Source organism: Felis catus, chromosome B4 (genome assembly GCF_018350175.1).
Source record: "Felis catus isolate Fca126 chromosome B4, F.catus_Fca126_mat1.0, whole genome shotgun sequence".
Taxonomy (NCBI): domain Eukaryota; kingdom Metazoa; phylum Chordata; class Mammalia; order Carnivora; family Felidae; genus Felis; species Felis catus.
Window position 1 is genome coordinate 60,210,084 of NC_058374.1, and position 20,202 is coordinate 60,230,285.

General features: G+C 35.2%; 1 protein-coding gene across 3 annotated transcripts in view; it reads left to right on the plus strand.

The window, feature by feature from the left end:
• The window catches only part of FGFR1OP2 (FGFR1 oncogene partner 2), a 35,601-nt gene extending 15,599 nt beyond the window's left edge, over nt 1-20,002 (plus strand). For 2 of the 3 annotated variants that reach the window (XM_003988514.6, XM_006933577.5), the window contains exons 2-7: nt 6,820-6,968; nt 9,715-9,832; nt 11,158-11,300; nt 13,669-13,782; nt 16,270-16,383; nt 17,997-20,002. In XM_003988514.6, the coding sequence (XP_003988563.1) occupies nt 6,834-6,968; nt 9,715-9,832; nt 11,158-11,300; nt 13,669-13,782; nt 16,270-16,383; nt 17,997-18,134 (762 nt within the window). In that variant the 5' untranslated portion in view covers nt 6,820-6,833 and the 3' untranslated portion in view covers nt 18,135-20,002. The remainder of the gene's footprint in view (nt 1-6,819; nt 6,969-9,714; nt 9,833-11,157; nt 11,301-13,668; nt 13,783-16,269; nt 16,384-17,996) is intronic. The other variant, XM_003988513.6, reaches the window with a different exon arrangement.
• The last annotated feature ends 200 nt before the right edge of the window (nt 20,003-20,202 follow it).

Genomic DNA, 20,202 nt, shown 5'->3' on the forward strand with positions numbered 1-20,202 from the left:
GCTTCCCTTGTATGTAGCTGCATTCTTTTCTCTTGCTGTTTTTAAAATTCTTTATCATTACTTTTAGCCATTTTAATCATTACCTGTCTATGTGGACCTCCTTGAACTAATCTTGTTGGAGGCTCTTGGTGCTTCCTGGATTTGCAAGTCTGTTTACTTCCCCAGATTAGGGAAGTTTTCAGCTATTAGTTCTTCAAATAGGTTTTCTCTCCTTTTTTCTTTTCCCCTTCTGGGATCTCTGTATTGCAAAGGTTATTATGCTTGATGGTGTCACTGCGTTCCCTTAACCTATTCTCATTTTTTATTCCTTTTTCTTTTTGATGTTCAGCTTGGTTGCTTTCCATTACTGTGTCTCCTAGATCACTAATCCATTCTTCTGCCTCCCCTAATCCCTTGATTACCTCAAGTGTGTTTTTTTGTTTCTCTTACTGAATTATTCATCCCTTGCTGGTTCTTCATCTCTTCCTTAAAGTTCTCATGAATTCATTCACTCTTTCTTAAGTTCAGTGAGTATCTTTATGACCATTACTTGGAATTCTTTATCAGGCATATTGCTTATCTCAGTTTCATTTAGCTCTTTTGCTGTGATTTTGTCCCGTTCTTTCATCTGAGACATAGTCCTCTGACTATGTTTTGTCTAACTCTCCGTGATTGTTTCTGTGTATTAGGTCAGCTACGACTTCTTGAAAGTAGTGACCTTGTGTCAAAGAGGTCCTGTGGTGCCCTGTAGTATAATGCCCCCGGGTCAACAGAATCAGGTATTCCAGCAGTGTCCTATATGGGCTGTATATGTCTTCCAGTTGTGACTGAGCCTTCAGCCCAGTTGACTGCAAAGCCTACTGTGGGCACACTGGGCAGGGTTTAGTCCCTGAGTTGTTGAGGAGCCTGTGTGAGGCCCAGTTGGCTCATGGGTGGCAGGGTCAGCAGTCAGGCTACCTGTCTGCAATTAGCCTCTCTATGTTGGTACAGCAAAAGGCAGGGCCTTCTCCCTGCAGAGCCCACAGCAGCTTTTTTTGGGGCCTGGGGCCAGCAGTCAAGACTAGGTGTCTATATTCCACCTCTGGCTGCACTTGCAGGTGCACGATATGGCAGAGTACTCTTCCTGTACAGCCTGCTAAGAGGTTTGGCTCTAGAACTGTGAGCCAGCTGGTATGTGAGATTATCTTTCCCCTCCACAGTGCAGGAGTTTCTTTGGAATGGCACCATTCCCTGCCCGGGCTGCTTGCAGGATATGGAGGAGCATGAGTCTCTTTAGAGGGATGTGTGCCAAGATGGGTGGGTTGGAACAGGTAGGTGGCAGGGGAATGTGGGGGCAGGGCATGCAGTGCTAGCAAGTGTGGAGAGTGTTGGTGCTGATTCCCGCAGGTGTCTGGCTATCTAGGCTAGGCAAGGGAAGGGAAGTGGCCCCCACCATCAATTTTTTCTTGGAGTAATCTCTGAAGATTCCTGCTCTTTCAGCACATGTCCTGAGATTAGTAAGTAAGTCTCCTTCACATATACCCCAGGCACTTTTCAAACTGTTGCTCCTGTGCCTGAATTATTTGTGATGCTTGCTCTTTAAGGGCAGGGACCAGTTTCCTATTGCCCTCCACCTCTTTTGTTAAGCCAGCTGATTTTTAAAGTCCCCAGAGTTAAACTCTACTGATTTTAAAAGCTCCAGAAGTTAAGCCCCATTGGTTCTCATAGCCAGATGTTAATGGGAATTTGTCTTCACAGTGCATGTCCCCAGTGCCTGAGATGCCTGGGATGGGGTCTGATACTCTTCCGTGCTTGTGGTATCCCTCCCATTTGTGGTTTGTCTTGTCAGGGAGTTGGTTCCCAACCAGTCTCTACCTCTCCTACCTTTCCTACCTCTCTACCATTAACTGTGTAAGGTGTGTTCTGCCAGTCTTCAGGTTGTTTTTAGAGTTAGTTGTACAGATGTGACTGTTGTCTTGGTGTGCTCAGGGGACAGGGTGAGCTGAAGATTCTCGTACTCCACCATCTTGGTTCCCCACCCTGGGTCCTGTTTTTTAATTCATTCTGATAATGTCTTTAATTAGTGTGTTTATAACATTTACATGTAGTGTAATTATAAATATGGTTGGATTTAGATCCAACATCTTATGATTTATTTTGTTTGTTCCTTCAATCTTTTGTTCCTTTATTTTAATTCATCTCTTGTGATTTTGACTATTATCTCTGTACAGTTTTTGAAGAGGTTTCGCTAGGAATTTTATATATATATGTGTGTGTATATATATGTATGTATATATATGTGTGTGTGTGTATGTGTGTGTATATGTATGTACATATACGTATACATATATATGTATCTATACATATATACATATATGTGTATATATATATATATATATATATATACACATATACATATACACACATACATACATACATAACTAATTACATATTAGCAGGCCCACATTGTCAAGTGTGGGGCTCAATCCCATGAATCATGAGATTGTGACCTGAGCCAAAATTAAGAGTTGGATGATTAGCCAACTGAGCCACCCAAGTACCCCAACATTTAATAATTTCAAGTGACATGTTGAAACCTTTTCACTTTATAGGTCCATTTACCCTTCCACTTTTATGTCATAGTTATATATCTACATAAATTGAAAATTCTGAGGCGCCTGGGTGGCACAGTCGGTTAAGCGTCCGACTTCAGCCAGGTCACGATCTCGCGGTCCGTGAGTTCGAGCCCCGCGTCAGGCTCTGGGCTGATGGCTCAGAGCCTGGAGCCTGTTTCCGATTCTGTGTCTCCCTCTCTCTCTGCCCCTCCCCCATTCATGCTCTGTCTCTCTATGTCCCAAAAAAAATAAAAAACGTTGAAAAAAAAATAAACATTTAAAAAAAAATTGAAAATTCTATCAGGTAAAAGTTATAGTTCTTGTTTTCAAACATAAGACATTTTATTTAAAAAAATTTTTTTTATTACGTTTATTTTTTGAGAGGCAGAGAGAGACAGAGCATGAGCAGGGGAGGGGCAGAGAGAGAGAGGGAGACACAGAATCTGAAGCAGGCTCTAGGCTCTGAGCTGTCAGCACAGAGCCCGATGTGGGACCCAAACTCAGGAACCATGAGATCATGACCTGAGCTGAAGTCGGACACTCAACTGACTGAGCCACCCAGGCGCCCCCTCAAACATAAGACATTTTAAAACACTCAGAAATACATCACTGTATTTGCCTATTTCTGTTCTCCTTTTTTCCTGATGCTCTAAGTTGCCTTCTGATACCATTTTGCTTCTCTCTGAAGAATTTCCTTTAGAACAAATCTATTAGAAATGAATTCGTTTTCTTCTGATAATGATTTTTATTTCACTTTCATGTATGTATGGTATTTTTGCTGGGTATAGAATTCTGGGGTGACAGTTCTGTTCTTTCTGTATTTTAAGTGTTCCACTTTCAGTTTCAATCATTTTGGCTTCTGGCCATCCTGATTCTGATGAAAGATTGATAGTCCTTCAAATTGTTGGCTCTTTATAAGTATCATTTGTCTCTTACTGTTTTCAAGAATTTTTCTTTGTTTTTAGTTTTCAGAAATTTGATTATGATGTGTCTCAGCTTAGACCTACTTGGATTTATCCTGTTTGGGTTTTGCTGAGGCCTGGGAATGATGAAGACAGGAAGATTTCTGAGGAAGAGACAAAGTGTTGCATAATTTAAGCTCATAAATAACTGTTCCAGCTAAATATGTTTCCATATTACTTTTTGCTTTTGTTTCCATATTACTTGATTGACAAGTTAGAATGTAGTTGATAGGAAATACAAACTATAATAGTATTTTAACTTCTGTTACTATTATGCCTTTTCAGCAGAGGGCTTTTTCAATCCATTCATAAAATAAATATTCTAGTATATTAATGAATGTTACATATTCCTAGAGCATAGAGAGACAACCTTATAAAATCCACTGGGAGATGTTAAAAAAATCCTTTAGGAATGGTTTTAGTCCTCATTTCGTCTTTAATATTTTTCCAGGGGCACCTGGGTGGCTCAGTCGGTTAAGCGTCCATCTATTGGTTTCAGCTCAGGTCATGATCTCATGCTTTGTGAGTTCAAACCCCACATCAGGCTCTGTGCTGACAGTGCAGAGCCTGCTTGGGATTCTCTCTTTCCCTCTCTCTCTCTCTGCCCCTCTCCCACTCTTTCTGTCTCTCTCCCAAAAATAAATAAACCTAAAATAATTTTTTTAATTAAAAAAAAATAAAAATTTTCCAGATTTATCTACAAATAAAGCATGCACTGGGCCATATCTTATGCTATCCAAAAAAATTTTCTATCCATGTTTTGAATACTGTGGCCAGTTTTTTCCTGTTGGAATGAGATGTTTCATGGAGTTTCTAAAGTCCATTTGAGGTTTCATCTGGTGCTATCAAGTCACCATTCTGATTGTGGCAGCTCTTATCTTTATAGATTTTACAACTTGATCATCCCATGTTTCTTTTTGGAATGTCAGACCAGATTTTGTGTGTCTGTGATGGAATCTTTGAACTTCTCCATAGGTTTATGATTTTATTGTTTTATCTGAGGCCCCTGCATAAGGACTTGTGGTCAAAGAACTTAGTTTATAACACACTTTAAAGTAGTTCTATACTTACATGTGTATGTATACTAGTACATACATAGCATGTTAGCTTATATAGTATTTTTATTGTGTGTTGTCTATTTTAGGTAGTGTCAAGCTATCAAATATAAGTCAGTTTGTCCCCTCTTCTCCCTCCCTGTTTGTTTTGTTCTGTTTGTTTTTGTGGGTTTATTGGTAAGGGGACTTTAAATAACTTGAAACTTTTACTCTGAAGGATCTAGTGTTTCATGGTAGTGGAGTTAATGGCAGATATGGTGACTTAAATACGAAAGGAAATCTGTATTATTATCCATCTATAGCATTTGGTAATTCTCTTTGGAAGTTTGGAGAAAGGACAGGACATTGTTGGATGCTAATGTTTTCCTAGAAGCAGTATCTTGGATAGACACTGGATAGTTGTCCTTCTGTGTTTTAGCTAGTATGGGACATTGATAACTAATGACCCTTTTGCTTCTCATTTTTTCAAGTACCTTTTGCTAAACCTCTCAAATCTTAGAAGACAAATCTTTTGGTTGTTTTATCTGGGGAGCCAGAAGTTGTATTAATTTCCAGCTTGCTTAATTTTGGAAGCTCTCTAGAAATGTCTAGTCACATATTGAAGATTTTGTAAATTGGCAGTTTTACCCTTTAATTTATTCTAATTGAATCCTATTATTCAGGTTTGAACTAGTACAGTAGACTCTGTCACATTCTGTAGCAAATTTCTGTCTTCCTAAAGTTGATGAAATCCTTAATTATAGCCGTTAACTGGGATCCATATGAGAGTTTTAACTTATAGAGCTGGCTTCTGGCCTAGTAATTTTATAGTGTGATTTTACTTTTTGAGAAAACCCTGAAGAGAGTATGGCTCGTATAGAAGGTAAGGTAAAACTTACTATAAAGAGAAAATTTGAAGATAGTAAGTTTCAGGGGGCACCTGGGTAGCTTAGTTGGTTGTGTGCCCAACTCTTGATTTCAGCGCAGATCATGATCTCACAGTTCATGAGATCAGCCCAGAGCCTGCCTGGGATTCTCTTTCTCCCTCTCTCTGCCCACCCCCAGTTTGTGGCCTGTCTGTCTGTCTCTGTCATTCTCAAAATAAATAAACAAACAAAAAGATGGTAAGTTTCAGAAGGTTTACATTTTTGAGAGAGATTATTTTAGAATTAAAATTTGTTTTGAGGTCACTGCATACCAAATGATGAAGCTAACTAACTGTTTCATATTTTGTCTCCTAATATTTTGAGCTCCTCTTAAATATTTATTGATTTTAACATATCAAAAATTTCTGATAATGGCTGGTGCTCTAAGTAATATATTTTTTTTAATTACTTACTAAGGAAAGTGCAAGAGTTAGGATTATAATAGTTCCTATAAGAAGTAGTTCCTCCAAAAGAAGGACACTTTGACGTAGCATGACACATAAGAGACCACTTTGGCTGGTCAGTGTGTGTTGTGAATGGGGTCTCAGGTCACCTAACTAAGCAGAGGCTAGGAAGGATCTCCTCGTTAGTGACTGAGAATCATGAACCACAGAATATAGACTAATAAAGTGACCTTTTTCACAAATAACAAGATGAGAGAGTGCCCTCATGAAGAGCACAATTTTTTTTTTATTAAAGATTTTATTTTGGGGCACCTGGGTTGGTTAAGCATCTGACCTCAGGTCAGAATCTCGCTGTTTATGAGTTTGAGCCCCCCTTCGGGCTCTGTGCTGACAGCTCAGAGCCTGGAGCCTGTGTCTCCTTCTCTCTCTGTTCCTCCCCTGCTCATGCTCTCTCTCTCAAAAATAAAAACATTTTAAAAAATAAAAATAAAAAGATTTTATTTTTCAGTAATCTCTACACCTAAACATGGAACTTGAACTTAAAACCCCAAGATCAAGAGTCGCATGCTCTACCAGCTGAGCCAGCCAGATGCCCCAAAAGCACAATTTTTATACAATATAAAATGTATTCACTTGATTTGTGCTTCTTTTCCCCACCATAGATTCAGGGTGTTTTAAATACATTCTGATTATTTCTGCAAATCATTTATATATGCTTTAATTTTTTACTATTATAAATTCACTTTCAAGCTTATGCCATCCTAACAGAAACAAAACTGCAAGGGTTCTTAGATGTTTTTTTCTCCCCGTGAACAGTCCTATAACAATTGTAGCTTAAGAAGCATATCTATGTTAACATGAACCTAAAATAATAAAATGGTATGCTGGCTTTGTTTTGAATCTTGATTTTAATTTTATAGGTATTCCTTTAGAAATGAGTTGCACAATTGAGAAGGCACTTGCTGATGCTAAAGCTCTTGTTGAAAGATTGAGAGATCATGATGATGCAGCAGAATCTCTGATTGAGCAAACCACAGCTCTTAACAAGCGGGTAGAAGCAATGAAGCAGGTTTGATTTTTCTTCTTTCTTGTTGATTCTTTTTTTAAAAAGCAGTCCTAGACATTTATGTATTGCTTGAATCATAAATTTCTGCCTAATTAGTATTTAGGTATTTTTTAATGTTCTATAGAATTTAAAAGTAGCTTGACTTCTATGTTTTAATTTTACTTTACATTATCATATAATTTTGTCACATCCAGGTGACAGTATATATGCATGTATACTCTAAAAACTGTAGATTTGATCACTTGTTTTTCTGACAGAGTTGCACATTGGAGTTTAGAAAATATATGAATATATTATGTTCAGATATATATGACAAAAACCAAATAATAACTTTTACTAATAGTGACACATACTTTTCTCTCTCATATTTTTATAATGTAATGTTCATATTTTTCTCTGTAAAAGTACTTAGTGATGTTATTTAACAATGAAGTAGTTCACGGGGTGCCTGGGTGGCGCAGTCGGTTAAGCGTCCGACTTCAGCCAGGTCACGATTTCGCGGTCCGTGAGTTCGAGCCCCGCGTCAGGCTCTGGGCTGATGGCTCAGAGCCTGGAGCCTGTTTCCGATTCTATGTCTCCCTCTCTCTCTGCCCCTCCCCCGTTCATGCTCTGTCTCTCTCTGTCCCAAAAATAAATTAAAAATGTTGAAAAAAAAAATTAAAAAAAAAAACAATGAAGTAGTTTTTGAAAATGATGTAAGGCAGTATCTGGTTTATACATTAGGCAATTGTTGAATTTGTACTTACTACCTTGTTTTTCACTTAATGCTATCAATAAAAGAAGAAATGAAAAGGGCTTCACTTCTTACTCTTTTATATAAGAACTTGCATATAAGAATTTTCCAGTGGTCCATGGAGTTCAGCTATCATTTTAAGCCTTATGATAAAAATTTTCAACTCTAAGAGAAATATAAAATCTCTGCTATTATGATGGAAATCAGGGGAGATGTATATTCATAGCCTACTCTTGTGAAACTCATCCATTTTGTAAAAGGAAGCAATCCTGGGATGATGCTTTTAACAAAGCTACTAGAAATAATGGAGCAAATTTACTTGTTTTGTTGCCCTAAACAGATTACCTATCTCCCTAACTATCCAGTTTGACTCATGCATTCCAGTAAACATATCTGGTATTGAGTTGTAAAAACAAAAGAGTTTGACAACTAAAGTTAAAAACCAAGAATGTTATAATACATTACTAAGTGGAACATTAAAATGCCTTGAATATAGGGGTGCCTGGGTGGCTCAGTCCGTTAAGTGTCTGACTCTAGGTTTCGGCTCAGGTCATGATCTCATGGTTTTGAGAGTTTGAGCCCCACATGGGGCTCTGCGCTGACAGTGTGGAGCCTATTTGGGATTCTTTGTCTCCCTCTCCCTCTCTCTGCCCCTCCCCCCACTCACACCGTCTCTGTCTCTGTCACTGTTTCTTTATTAAGAAAATAAATAAACTTAAAAAATTAAAAATAAAATGCCTTGAATATAAAGGAGTACAGTTTTAAAGTTAGATTCACATTAAAAATTTTTTCATTTATTTTGCCCATGTTCTTTTACTATTATGAGATATAATTCACAATACCCGTAAATAAAAGGTACCCTTTGAAAGGTATAGTTCATTGGATTTTGGTACATTCACAGGTTGTGCTACTATGATCAACTGTCTAATTCCAGAACTTCCCATCACCCCCCAAAGTCCACCTCTGTTAGCAGCCACTCCCTTGGCTTTCCCTTCCCTCTGGCAACTAATCTTTCTATCTCTATGGATTTGTCTATTTGGGATATTTCATGTAAATGTTGTTCTATATGTGGCTTTTTTGTGACTTTTTAAAATGTTTTTGTAGTTCATCCATGTTGTAGCATATATCAGGTTTTTTTTCCTTTTAATTGCTAACTTAATATTCCATCATGATATAGTGTATTGTGTCCATCAGTTGATGGACATTTGGATTGTTTCTATTTGGGGGCTATCATAAATAATACTGCTATGAATATTTGTGTATGTTTCTGTATAAACATATATTTCTAGTTATCTTGGGTATATACCTGGGGGTAGAATGGATGGGTCATATAATAGCTGTGTTTAACTTTTTGAAGATCTGCCAGACTGTTTTCCAAAGCAGCTACACCATTTTACATTCCAATCAACAATATAATAGTTTCTCCACATTCTAACACTTGTTATTTGACTTTTTGATTAAGATCATCCTAGTGGTTGTGAAGTTGTATCTCTGTTATATTGAATTGCATTTTTCTAATGACTAATAATATTAAGCATCTTTTTATGTGCTTATTGGCCATTTGTATACCTTCTTTAGAGAATTGTCTCTTCAGACCCCTTGCCCATTTTTTCCCCAGCTTTACTGAGATAGAATTGACATACAACATTGTGTAAGCTTAGGGTATACAAGATGATTTGATACACATATGTATTGCAAAGTGATTACCACAGTAAGGTTAACACCTCCATCGCCTCACATCATTACCATGTATGTGTGTGTGATGAGAACATTTAAGATCTACTCTTATTAATTTCTAACCATAGAATACAATATTAACTATAGTCACCATGCTATACATTAGATCCCCAGAACTTATCTTATTTGCCCATCTCTTAATTGGGTGGTCTTCTTATTGTTGAGAGTTTTAAGAGTTCTTTATATATTCTGGATATTAAGCCCTCATCAGATATATATCTCAGAAATATATTTTCAAATATTTTCTCCCCACATGTTCTTTTTTAATCTTTTCATTAGTATCAGGAAGAAATTCAAGAACTTAATGAAGTTGCAAGGCATCGGCCACGGTCCACATTAGTTATGGGAATCCAGCAAGAAAACAGACAAATCAGAGAATTGCAACAAGAGAACAAAGGTAAGATATATATAATCACTTCATTCCAGTGAACATATGATTGTAAAAACAACGGAGTTTGACCACTAGAGTTAAGAACCAGGAATGTTATAATGAATTAAGTTACTAAGTGCCTCATCAAATGCCTTGAAAATAAAGGAGTTTAAAAATTTTTTTTCATTTCTTTTGCACATGTTCTTTTGTTACTGTTTACTATTATTTGTTACTCTCATCCACATACCATAAAATCTACACTTTGAAGAGGATAGTGCATTGGATTATAGTTAAAATTAGTTACATTTAGTTAAAAGAGAGCTTTAATTTACAATTGGACTATTAATTTGGAACCAGTGGGGCAATGGCCAACTAAATTTACTCTCTGTTACTAATCTTATTTCTGGTCCATATGTCTAAAATCTATGTATTAGTTTTTATCCCTTTCCTATATATGAGTGTCTACCTTGCTTGGAGTCATCTTAGGTTCTCACCCTCAATATCCAGTTTGTACCATTGTTGTTACCTATGAAATAATTCCCTTTCTTTCTCTGTGGTCCCACTGCTTTGGCTTCTTGCTTAGGCATTCATAATCACGTCCCTGAACTGTCCTCATTGGTCTCCCTGATTGCAGTCTCTTTTCCCCTTCAGTCTATCTTCAACACAGGCATCAGATTAATTTTTCAAAGATATATCTGATCATGCTTGTGCTTTAGAACCTTCACTGTATACTTATTTCCTTATCCAAAAGCCTTCAAAATTAGCTCTAAGCCTTTTTTTCTTTTTCCCATACCTCTCTTCTCCATGAAACCTTTTTTCTTGCCATCCTGAACTAGTCCCTCAACACAGCATCCACTGTCATGCCTCCCTATTCAGAATGTCTTTTCCTTTAGTTTTCAGCTGAAGAAATGCAAATTAATCTCAGTAATGTAAAGCTTTCACCACTTTTTCCTCACAGACTTCTCTCATATATATTTGGGTAGAGCTCTATTCTGTACTTTATATATTGTATTATAATTATTTATGTATTGGCTTTCTCGACTAGACTGTGCGCTCCATGGCCTTTTGGGAGTTCCTAATATACAGCATTATCTGGTACTTAATTGTTATTCAGTAAATGTTTGTTGAAATGATTCTATAAAAATTAGTTTTAAATGGTTATTAAAAAAACTAATAAAGGACTCTATTTGGTATCCTTTATTTCTTTATGGCAAGATTTTTTCGTATGTTTTCTTGCCAAAATACCCTCTTTATAAAGTTGCTTTTTTGATAAATGTAATTGGGAAGAGACCATTTTGTACATCTTTAACTCAAGTTTCAGTAAAATATACTGTTACTCTTGTTCTTGATAGAATTGCGTACATCTCTGGAAGAACATCAGTCTGCCTTGGAACTTATAATGAGCAAGTATCGAGAGCAAATGTTTAGACTGCTAATGGCTAGCAAAAAAGATGATCCAGGTATAATAACGAAGTTGAAAGAGCAGCACTCCAAGGTAATCCATTTTATAAACATAATTTGAAATGAAAAGAAGCACAAATCAGTTAACTTGTGTTGAGATTTTTTTTTTTTGCTGTTGTTAAATCACAGGTATCTAACATGATACTGAATACTTCATCTTTCTGAAATTTTCTGCTTTTCCTTATTTTTTTCATTACTTGTTACATATTTTGATTATCCTCCTAACTCCTTTTGTCCCCTAATAGCTTTAACATACTTTCAAAAATAAATTTTATTTGGGAAGTTAAAGGTAAGTGTATTCAATTCACAATTATTCTGTAAGGTTATCTGCTTTTAAGAAATATTTCTTCTAATATGTGTGTTGACATTTGTTGCAAAAACAAAAATTGAAATGCTGAAAACATTTCAGAAATCTGAAACCAGCTAAAGGTAGATTTAAGACTATTTACTGAATGAGGCTACTTCATCCAGATTATAAATAATACTGAGTATGATGGAAAAAACCATGGGCGGCTGGGGAGGAAAAGAACCAACATCTTAAAATTTTGCCCCCTGCTGCCCCCAGGCGCAGATCAGCACCATTTTTAGAGACAAAGCCCAGCTGGTTAGAAATCTGTGTCTTTCCCTCTGCTCATTTTACTTATTGACATCCCTGTGTGTTTCCTTTTTGTATGTCCCTGTGTTTGTTAGCAACCGCTATAAAGACAAGTAGAATAATCCTTTCCTATTTACATTTTAAACTGAGTTTTAACTGCTGGTGTGAAATAAAAATATTAGAATACTGTGATTTCTAGCTATTATCTGTATTGGATAATGGTGAGCTAACTATTAGTTATAACTAACATTTAAGAAATACTGTTTTAAGACATGTTTTCATCTTTCTCAATTATTGAAATACATTTTGAATGAGTCCTTAAGATAATTCTTAATTCTTCCATCTTAGTGCTTGTGGGTATTTTTAAGTTACTATTCTATTAAAATTAAATATCTAGTAAATCTTTGTGTGACAACTTTACATTATTAAGGAAGTTAGTAATAGATACTTCTTGTGTCAATAGTAAAATAGATTAATAAATAAGCGTTTAATGTTATCTAATTACACTATTCATCTTCTAACTGAAGGGGAATAACCTTGGATGTTTAAGTGGCAATCTTTTGAACATAAATTTATCTATTGTTAGAGATCATTATAAAAGCATTTAAATTTAATTGTATAACTTGACTGTTTCTTTTAAAGGTACAAAGATGAATTGATTTAAATTATTGGTAAAATAAATTTAAATTGATTTAAATTATTGGTATAATCTTGAGAAATTCCAAAAGCCCCTAGTGTTTAAAACCTAAGAAATTTTTTAGGATCTAAAGGGAATACTCTGACCAAAAAGTGTTTAGCATAAGATACTGCAGGTTGCTAAGTTGTCTGGTAGCAACTATGCCAGAAGCAAATGTTTTCTAAAACACATAAGATTTTGCCATTCACTAGAGCAATTTCATTAATCCGTAAAGTTAAACATTTCTTAAGATAGCTGTAAACCATCCTTTTTTACTATGGAGATTGAATTCATCTAAGTGCTGATCCTTACCTTCCATAAAATGACTGTTCAGTTACTTGTTGTTAATTCTAACTAATACATATTAATGTTTGTGATTTTGATTTTTCCCAAAAAGGAGACACTTCAACTCAAATAAACATTTATTAACACTTGCACTGGCTTAGTTATTAATCATAAGATGAATAAATACATATGTTCCATTACTTTGCCATAGGAGCTTACAGTGTAAAGGGAGATAGAAACATATCGAATATAAGATAGGATGTGATGAATCCTAAAATAGAGATATCATTTAATATGGGAATATGAGTGGAAGTAAGATTAGTTCTCACGAGGAGAATCTGGAAAGGTGTCAAGAAAGGAAGAAAAATCCCATCTAAGTCCACCCTTGAGTTAATTATTAGGGGGGGGGGGGGGAGTGTCAACAAGCAAAAGTGGGTGAGCAGAGACACTTGTGTGATAAAGGTGCAGAAATAAAAGATTCCAGGATGTGTTTAGGTATTGACACTCTGATAAGCCTAAACACAAAAAAATTTTATAACACATTTAGATTAACAGAGTTACACATAACAGCATTTTGCGTGAAACCATTTTAAAACCACCGTGATACAGAATTTCTCCCTCACTTAGAAGTTTTTGAGCACAGATTTAAAAATCAGTAAAAGGTTTGAGAAGAACTCATTTTTATCCAAATACTCATTTTTACGTTATTTTTGAACAGATGCCTTTTTGGAAATCTTAAAAAAACAAACATTTCAAACAGTTGGCTAACACGCATGAACTAACACTCATCAGTTTTTAAATTACGGATAATATCCGTATTAACATTATAATGACTCTATACTACAGATTGACATGGTACATCGTAACAGCTCCGAAGGATTCTTCCTTGATGCATCTCGACACATCTTTGAAGCATCTCAACATGGACTGGAGAGGAGGCACTTGGAAGCAAATCAGAATGTACACTAAATAAAACAGTCAACTTTTGGGGTGTGGACGGAAGGGGGGAGGTCCATTTAAAACGTTCTTTTACATTGAATTTTCCTGCCAGTTTAAATCAACAAATAAATGAACTTGCTTTTAAAAAATGCTGTGCTTTTGATAGCAGTGCAAAAACATTCAGTGTAGAAACTTTAAATCTGTCATTTCTCTGTGTATTGTATCATACACAGCCTGTTAGGTAATTGCAGGCTTTAAAGGTTGTTCAAGTCAGCTTTTCATTTTATCGCTGCAAAATTTTAGTAGTCTTTAAACAATTACCCTCTTTGGGAACATCAAAGATGTTTTCTTGGCAGTCATTTTAATCTAATTTCATAAAAATTTTGTTCAAACTATTTTAATTCAGATTTCTGATGGTTAGTAGTCCTTCAGTTTGAGTTCACAGTTACCTAAAAATGCCTTTGTTTAGGTGTTATGATTTAATAGCATACACTATTTTGTCTTAACTTTATTTTAATTGTGGCAAGTCTTGACTGAGCAAAGTTGAACAAACCTAAACAAGAGTTAAAAATGAGCATTTCAAGGATTATATCACTGACAATTCAAGGATTATGTTACTGACACTTTGTGCCTTTAAGACTGTTTCGAAAACACCGGTCTTAGCCTCTTGTGTTCATTAAAAGGTCTATGATGCTTCCCTAAAAATTTTATTGTAATAAATGAACTATCCATGAACTGGGTCTAGAAAAATACTACTCTGTTTGAAGTCTTGGGATTTTGTTTTGTTTCATGATTTTATTAGAACAGGCTCTGTCCTGAAAAAATTAGTGGAATCTTGTTTTCTTCCATTTTAAAGGCAAAGAATTATTTCCTTCCTGTACCGTCTTTTAACCTAAAAGGACAGTAAATAAGCTGAAAAAAGTGTTGGTGTTCAGAATTTTTTCATTATCCTTAACCTGCTGCTGCAGTTATCTGTATTTAACTTGCTTTTAAACATTATGCTCCCTTTCCAGAGGGAGGGGATTTAATCATTTTCAAAAAACTGTTTCAGAATATGACAAATGTTTGTCTTGACACTATTCTTGCTACCATAATCTAATCCAGGACTGTCCAATAGCACTTTCTGTAATGATGGAAATGTTATCTGTGCTGTTCAGTATGGAAGCCACCAGCCACATGTGGCTAGTGAGCACTTGAAGTATCACTAATGCAACTGAGGAGCTGAATTGTTAACTTTTTAAAAGGTGTTTAATTTTAATTGACAGTTATGTAGCATCATATTGGATAGGGTAGATTAGTCCTTTTATTTTGCCGCCTTTTGCATACTAGCATTGTATAGGTTTTTCCATTAAAATAATACAAGGACTTGCATTTTTGTTGGCTAGAAGATATTGTGTGGTTTGCTAAAGATACTGTTCTCCATATTTCTTTCACAGTTTACTAGTTTTATAGGTTTTGGGGGTCGCCTTCAAATCCTTTTCACAAATAGGGGATATACGGCTATTTAAGAGACAAGGTTTGGGGGCAGTTTTGAGCTTTTATACTTGAGTTTTGACCTTAATATAATAAAGTCACCCTCAACTGCCAGCGAACAATGGTCTATAGAAGCTGTTTGTTGAGAAATGATTATTCTTAAGTTTCTGCTGGTTTTTAAACCTTGTGTCTGTCTCTTTCACCTGACTAGAAGCTCCTTGAAAGCAGGAAACATATCTTAATAGGCTTCGTATTCCTATTGCCTAGCCCAGTGCCTGGCATATCATGGGTGTGCAAAAATGAATACCACAAGATTGGAAAAAACTTATCTACTTGCTGTACCAAATAAATGTGGATATCTATTTTATACCTAAATTATATTTTGAACAGCTTGCAAAGAAGGCCATTCAATATTTTAATACTTAAAAGCAGACTTATGTTCATTTTACTTAGTATTTATTATTATCTGATCTGTTATGTACCAAACACAGGCAAATATAAACAAGATACAGTTCCTGCTCTCAAGGAGGATTATAACCTGGAAAAGTTTTAGGTTGGATTGAGATCATCGCTTCTTGGCCTTTTGGCTAAGATCAAGTGTAGGTTGGATTGAGATCAATGTTTAGGCATAGATAATAAAGATTTATAAATCATCAAGACTTTAGAGATAAAGAGATTGAATGTGTCAAAAATTTTTGTCTTTCCCATTACTTTAGTAGGTGTAGGTACAAAAAAGGAAAGGTTGTTGATCATTTGTGGTAAGAGGAATGTGAAATAGTACTCTTCTTGCTAGTGGGTTTAGTTGTAATTATGCTGCTTATCCTTATTTATAGTCCTAACAGAAATCTGATTTCAAAAGCACATTCATGGTCAACTTTCTTATAAATGTGTTTGATATATTACATTCATGTTAAATGGCAATGTAAGAATATTACATTCATATTAAGTGGCAAAGCAGATTTTTTTTTTTTAAAGAGAGTATCCAAAAGTAAAAACAGTTATTTCACTGATTTGCAACTCCCATCTTTTTTTCAGGAATTACAAGCACATGTTGATCAGATAACAGAAATGGCAGCAGTAATGAGGAAAGCCATTGAAATTGATGAGCAACAGGGCTGCAAGGAACAGGAACGAATATTTCAACTTGAAGTAAGTTTTAAATTGTAAACTGGGTGAAAACTGTCCACACGAAGATTTATGCCAGAAAATACATCCCATTTAAATAAATATATACATCTCGGGAAAACTAGTAATGTTCTCTTTCTTAACCTGGATATTGGTTATATGGGTATATAATGCAAGACTATTTCAATAGTAATACAAGAGTCTAGGATCAGTATAACTTATAGCAGTATTTGAGCAAATTGACATTTTTTGATCCTATGTGTTCCTGTTATTGGGTGAATATGCCTTTTAACTTAGTAATTTAAAAAATTTCTTTATTTCTATTGGAGAGCATGGTGATGCAGGGAAAATTATTTTAATCTACAAATATTCTTTGGGCATTCGTATTTTTCTGTGGAATATAAAAGCTTTTCTGTCTTTTATTGTGTGGTAGTGAAAGCATAAGTTATTGTTGAATAGTTCAAATCAGTAGACTTTTATACTTTAAAAGCTTCTTTTTGAAATGATGGTGGAGATACTGGTTATAGAGGGCCAAAAGTGATTTCAGTCTCTAAGCATAGTGTTCTCTCATTCTTTATTTTTTTTTAAGTTTTTTTTTTTTCAACGTTTTTTATTTATTTTTGGGACAGAGAGAGACAGAGCATGAACGGGGGAGGGGCAGAGAGAGAGGGAGACACAGAATCGGAAACAGGCTCCAGGCTCTGAGCCATCAGCCCAGAGCCTGACGCGGGGCTCGAACTCACGGACCGCGAGATCGTGACCTGGCTGAAGTCGGACGCTTAACCGACTGTGCCACCCAGGCGCCCCTCTCTCATTCTTTAAAACAGGGCTTAGCAAACTTTTTCAGTAAAGGACCAGACAGAAAATATTTTTTTGCAAACCAGACATTCTGTGTTACTCAACTCTGTGCTACTCAACTCTGTCATTGTAACACAAAAGCAGCCATACACACAAAAAAATATTCAGTTTACCTATGTTCAGTGAAGTTTAATTTACAATAACAGGCCTCAAGCCAGGCTGTAGTTTGCTGATCCTTGCTTTATACCATTGAAACATAGAAAGTAAGACTGAGAACAAAGTAGTTGTTAAATGTCTGCAAATTCTTACAGTAACTAATCTAGAAGAAAAAGAGTTGTTTATCAGTGCTCGACTTGCCCACCTAACTATCCTTCTTGAAAAATCTCAGATCTACTCAACCAGCCCCACTGCTTTCAAATTCCAGTGAGGAAAACCAAACCTTTCCTGTATTCCATGCTAACATGGAAAGTAGTAAAGGTACTAACCAAAGTCCTAAAGGTTCTCATCATTGGCTTTGTTGTGTTTATATCGATATAAATCTAGATGTTACTTTTCCTCGTCTATACTGTGATTATAAAATGAGGCCGTTTCTGAGGTTCCATTTACAGTTACAGCTGCATAAATAAGGCGGCTTTGACCTGATGGAAAGGAGCACAGTTCCTACCTCTTTAAAAAAGTGTTCTCTGGATTCAAGTTTTCAACTTTGTATATTCATTTAGTCTATTTCTGCTCTGCCAATTATAAAACTTTTTGTCATACCTTCTTACATTTGGCTTAAGATAGGTTTGTATTTTTGTAGCTATCTTGGTGACTACATCTTTTTGTTTGCCTTCTTTTAGCAAGAAAACAAAGGCTTGAGAGAGATCCTGCAAATAACTCGAGAATCATTTCTGAACCTTAGGAAAGATGATGTGTCTGAAAGTTCATCTTTGTCAGCATTAGTGACCAATAGTGACCTGAGTCTGAGGAAGAGCTGAAGAGCCTGTAAGTCTGTGAGCTTCCCGCAAGGCTCCAAATGGTCACTGGGACTGGCCTACTGACATGAGTGAATTAACAGAAAAACCCATCTCAAGCAACCCTTTATTTTTTTTCTGTAGTATGTACAGTGCACTGGCAATGACATTCTTACACTGGCAAAAATGCAGAATTAATGGTTGTAGATTTTATTCCAAGATATAATAAAAAAATAGAAACTTTGTTAATTGGGGAACAAACTAAAGATTTTTTGAGTGACTGCTGAACCTAATAGCAGTACTGTTGCTATTCTGGCTGATACTTGGATAAACATGAATATTCCCAATAAATGTTTGGGAATTCATAACATTATCCAAATTTTAAAATACACATCTTGGCACAGTTTTGTGAATGGAAGACTGTCATATTAAATGTTATTTCTCCTCCCTGTTTGGTGTCAGAGTTAACAAATAGCTTATGTACTGTGAGATTTCAGCTTTAATGGTTGCCTGTCTACCTTCCCATTACTGTAAATTTTGGTCAAAGAAAATTCAGTTTGCAAGACTGTAGGAATGTTTCAAATGCACCATAAACAAAAGTTAATTTAATTTTAGCTGATTTGCCATAATTAAAATACTCCACTAACAATTATCCATAAGTTTAAGTATATGAAATATCATTTCAGGAATGAAAGAGAAAGAATATTACTTTCTAAGAAAGATCTTATAAGAGACATATTAGTAGGTTAAACTACTCCTTTGAGAGATTTAAGTTTTGGTTCTAAATAATGAAGATGAGATTTTTCTCTTCTCTGGTTGATCTTTAAGGATATTAGGTAGTTCTTTTAGCTAACAGAGTTGCAATGTTTGATATAGCAAGCTAGGTATGGTAATGTCAAAGTAAATTGGGGATTCCTCTGCCTCATTGAACCCTTTTTTAAAAGTATTCTTAAGAAATACAGAAAGTAAATTAAAATTTCAAAATAAAATTTGTTTTCTAGTCCTTATAACCTGTAAGATTTTCCTTATACTCTATCAGTTAAAGGGTGGGGGTGGGGGTGAGAGGAAATCTGTAGATTTATAAGTATTTGTTTTTTTGTGTGTGTGTTTTTTTTTTTTTTTACAAAACCTATATCCAGTATGTAAATTTTTAAAAGCCACTAGATAAAGAAATGTACTTTAACATCAATTGAAATCTAAATTTTTCTTATTTTACGATTATAGAAGGATAAAAATATCAAATATGATTAAATATACTAATTTATATTAAAATTAGCACAATAGAAAATTCTACTTTTGGGTATGTAATTTGTTAAAGAAATATTCACATGGTAGCTTTTGTGTATAATTTCATATATGGGTAAAATTCAAAGCTACTTTTCACTTTGGAATTTTTGTATATTAAGTTTGGAGTAAGTGGGGCTGATGTGGCTGATTGAAAAGGGCTAATGGCCCAAACACTGAATAGATTCCTTTTTTCAGAGGCCTTAATTGATATTTTATAAATGACAGTTTTTATTTTTAACCTTTTCTATTGGTTTGGGGTAAAGAATCTGTTAATTTGGTGGCACATTCATTCATACAGTTTTTATCCCAAGTCAGAATTTAAAAAAATACACAGTTGAGATGAAGTCTGAGGCAATTCATTGAGGCAGCTCTATTATAAAATGTTTCTTGATAACTATTTTTTTATAAACAAGTTAATTTATTCTTGGTCTTCTTACTTGGATATAATTTTAAGATCTTGGCGTTTAAAGACATTTACTTTGTTACATAGCAACAGTTTTCCATCCATATATTTTTTGTTTTTAAGCAGAACCTTAAATTTATGTCTGAGAGTGTATACTGCATAGGAGCCTATTTTATCAATAAAGATGAGTGGTTGAAATTGATATGGTCTCCAAGTTAATGTGAGAACAATGCTTACATACAGTTTATTTTTCTGGCATTTCATCTCTTACCACAAAACTAGTACTTAGCAACAACTTCTATCTGTATTTCTTAGGAATTGGCCAACAACTTATTGCTGATCCAGCAAACCTTTTTATAATCATATGTGGTGGATTTAAGAGTGTCCCTGCTGCAGGGGCAC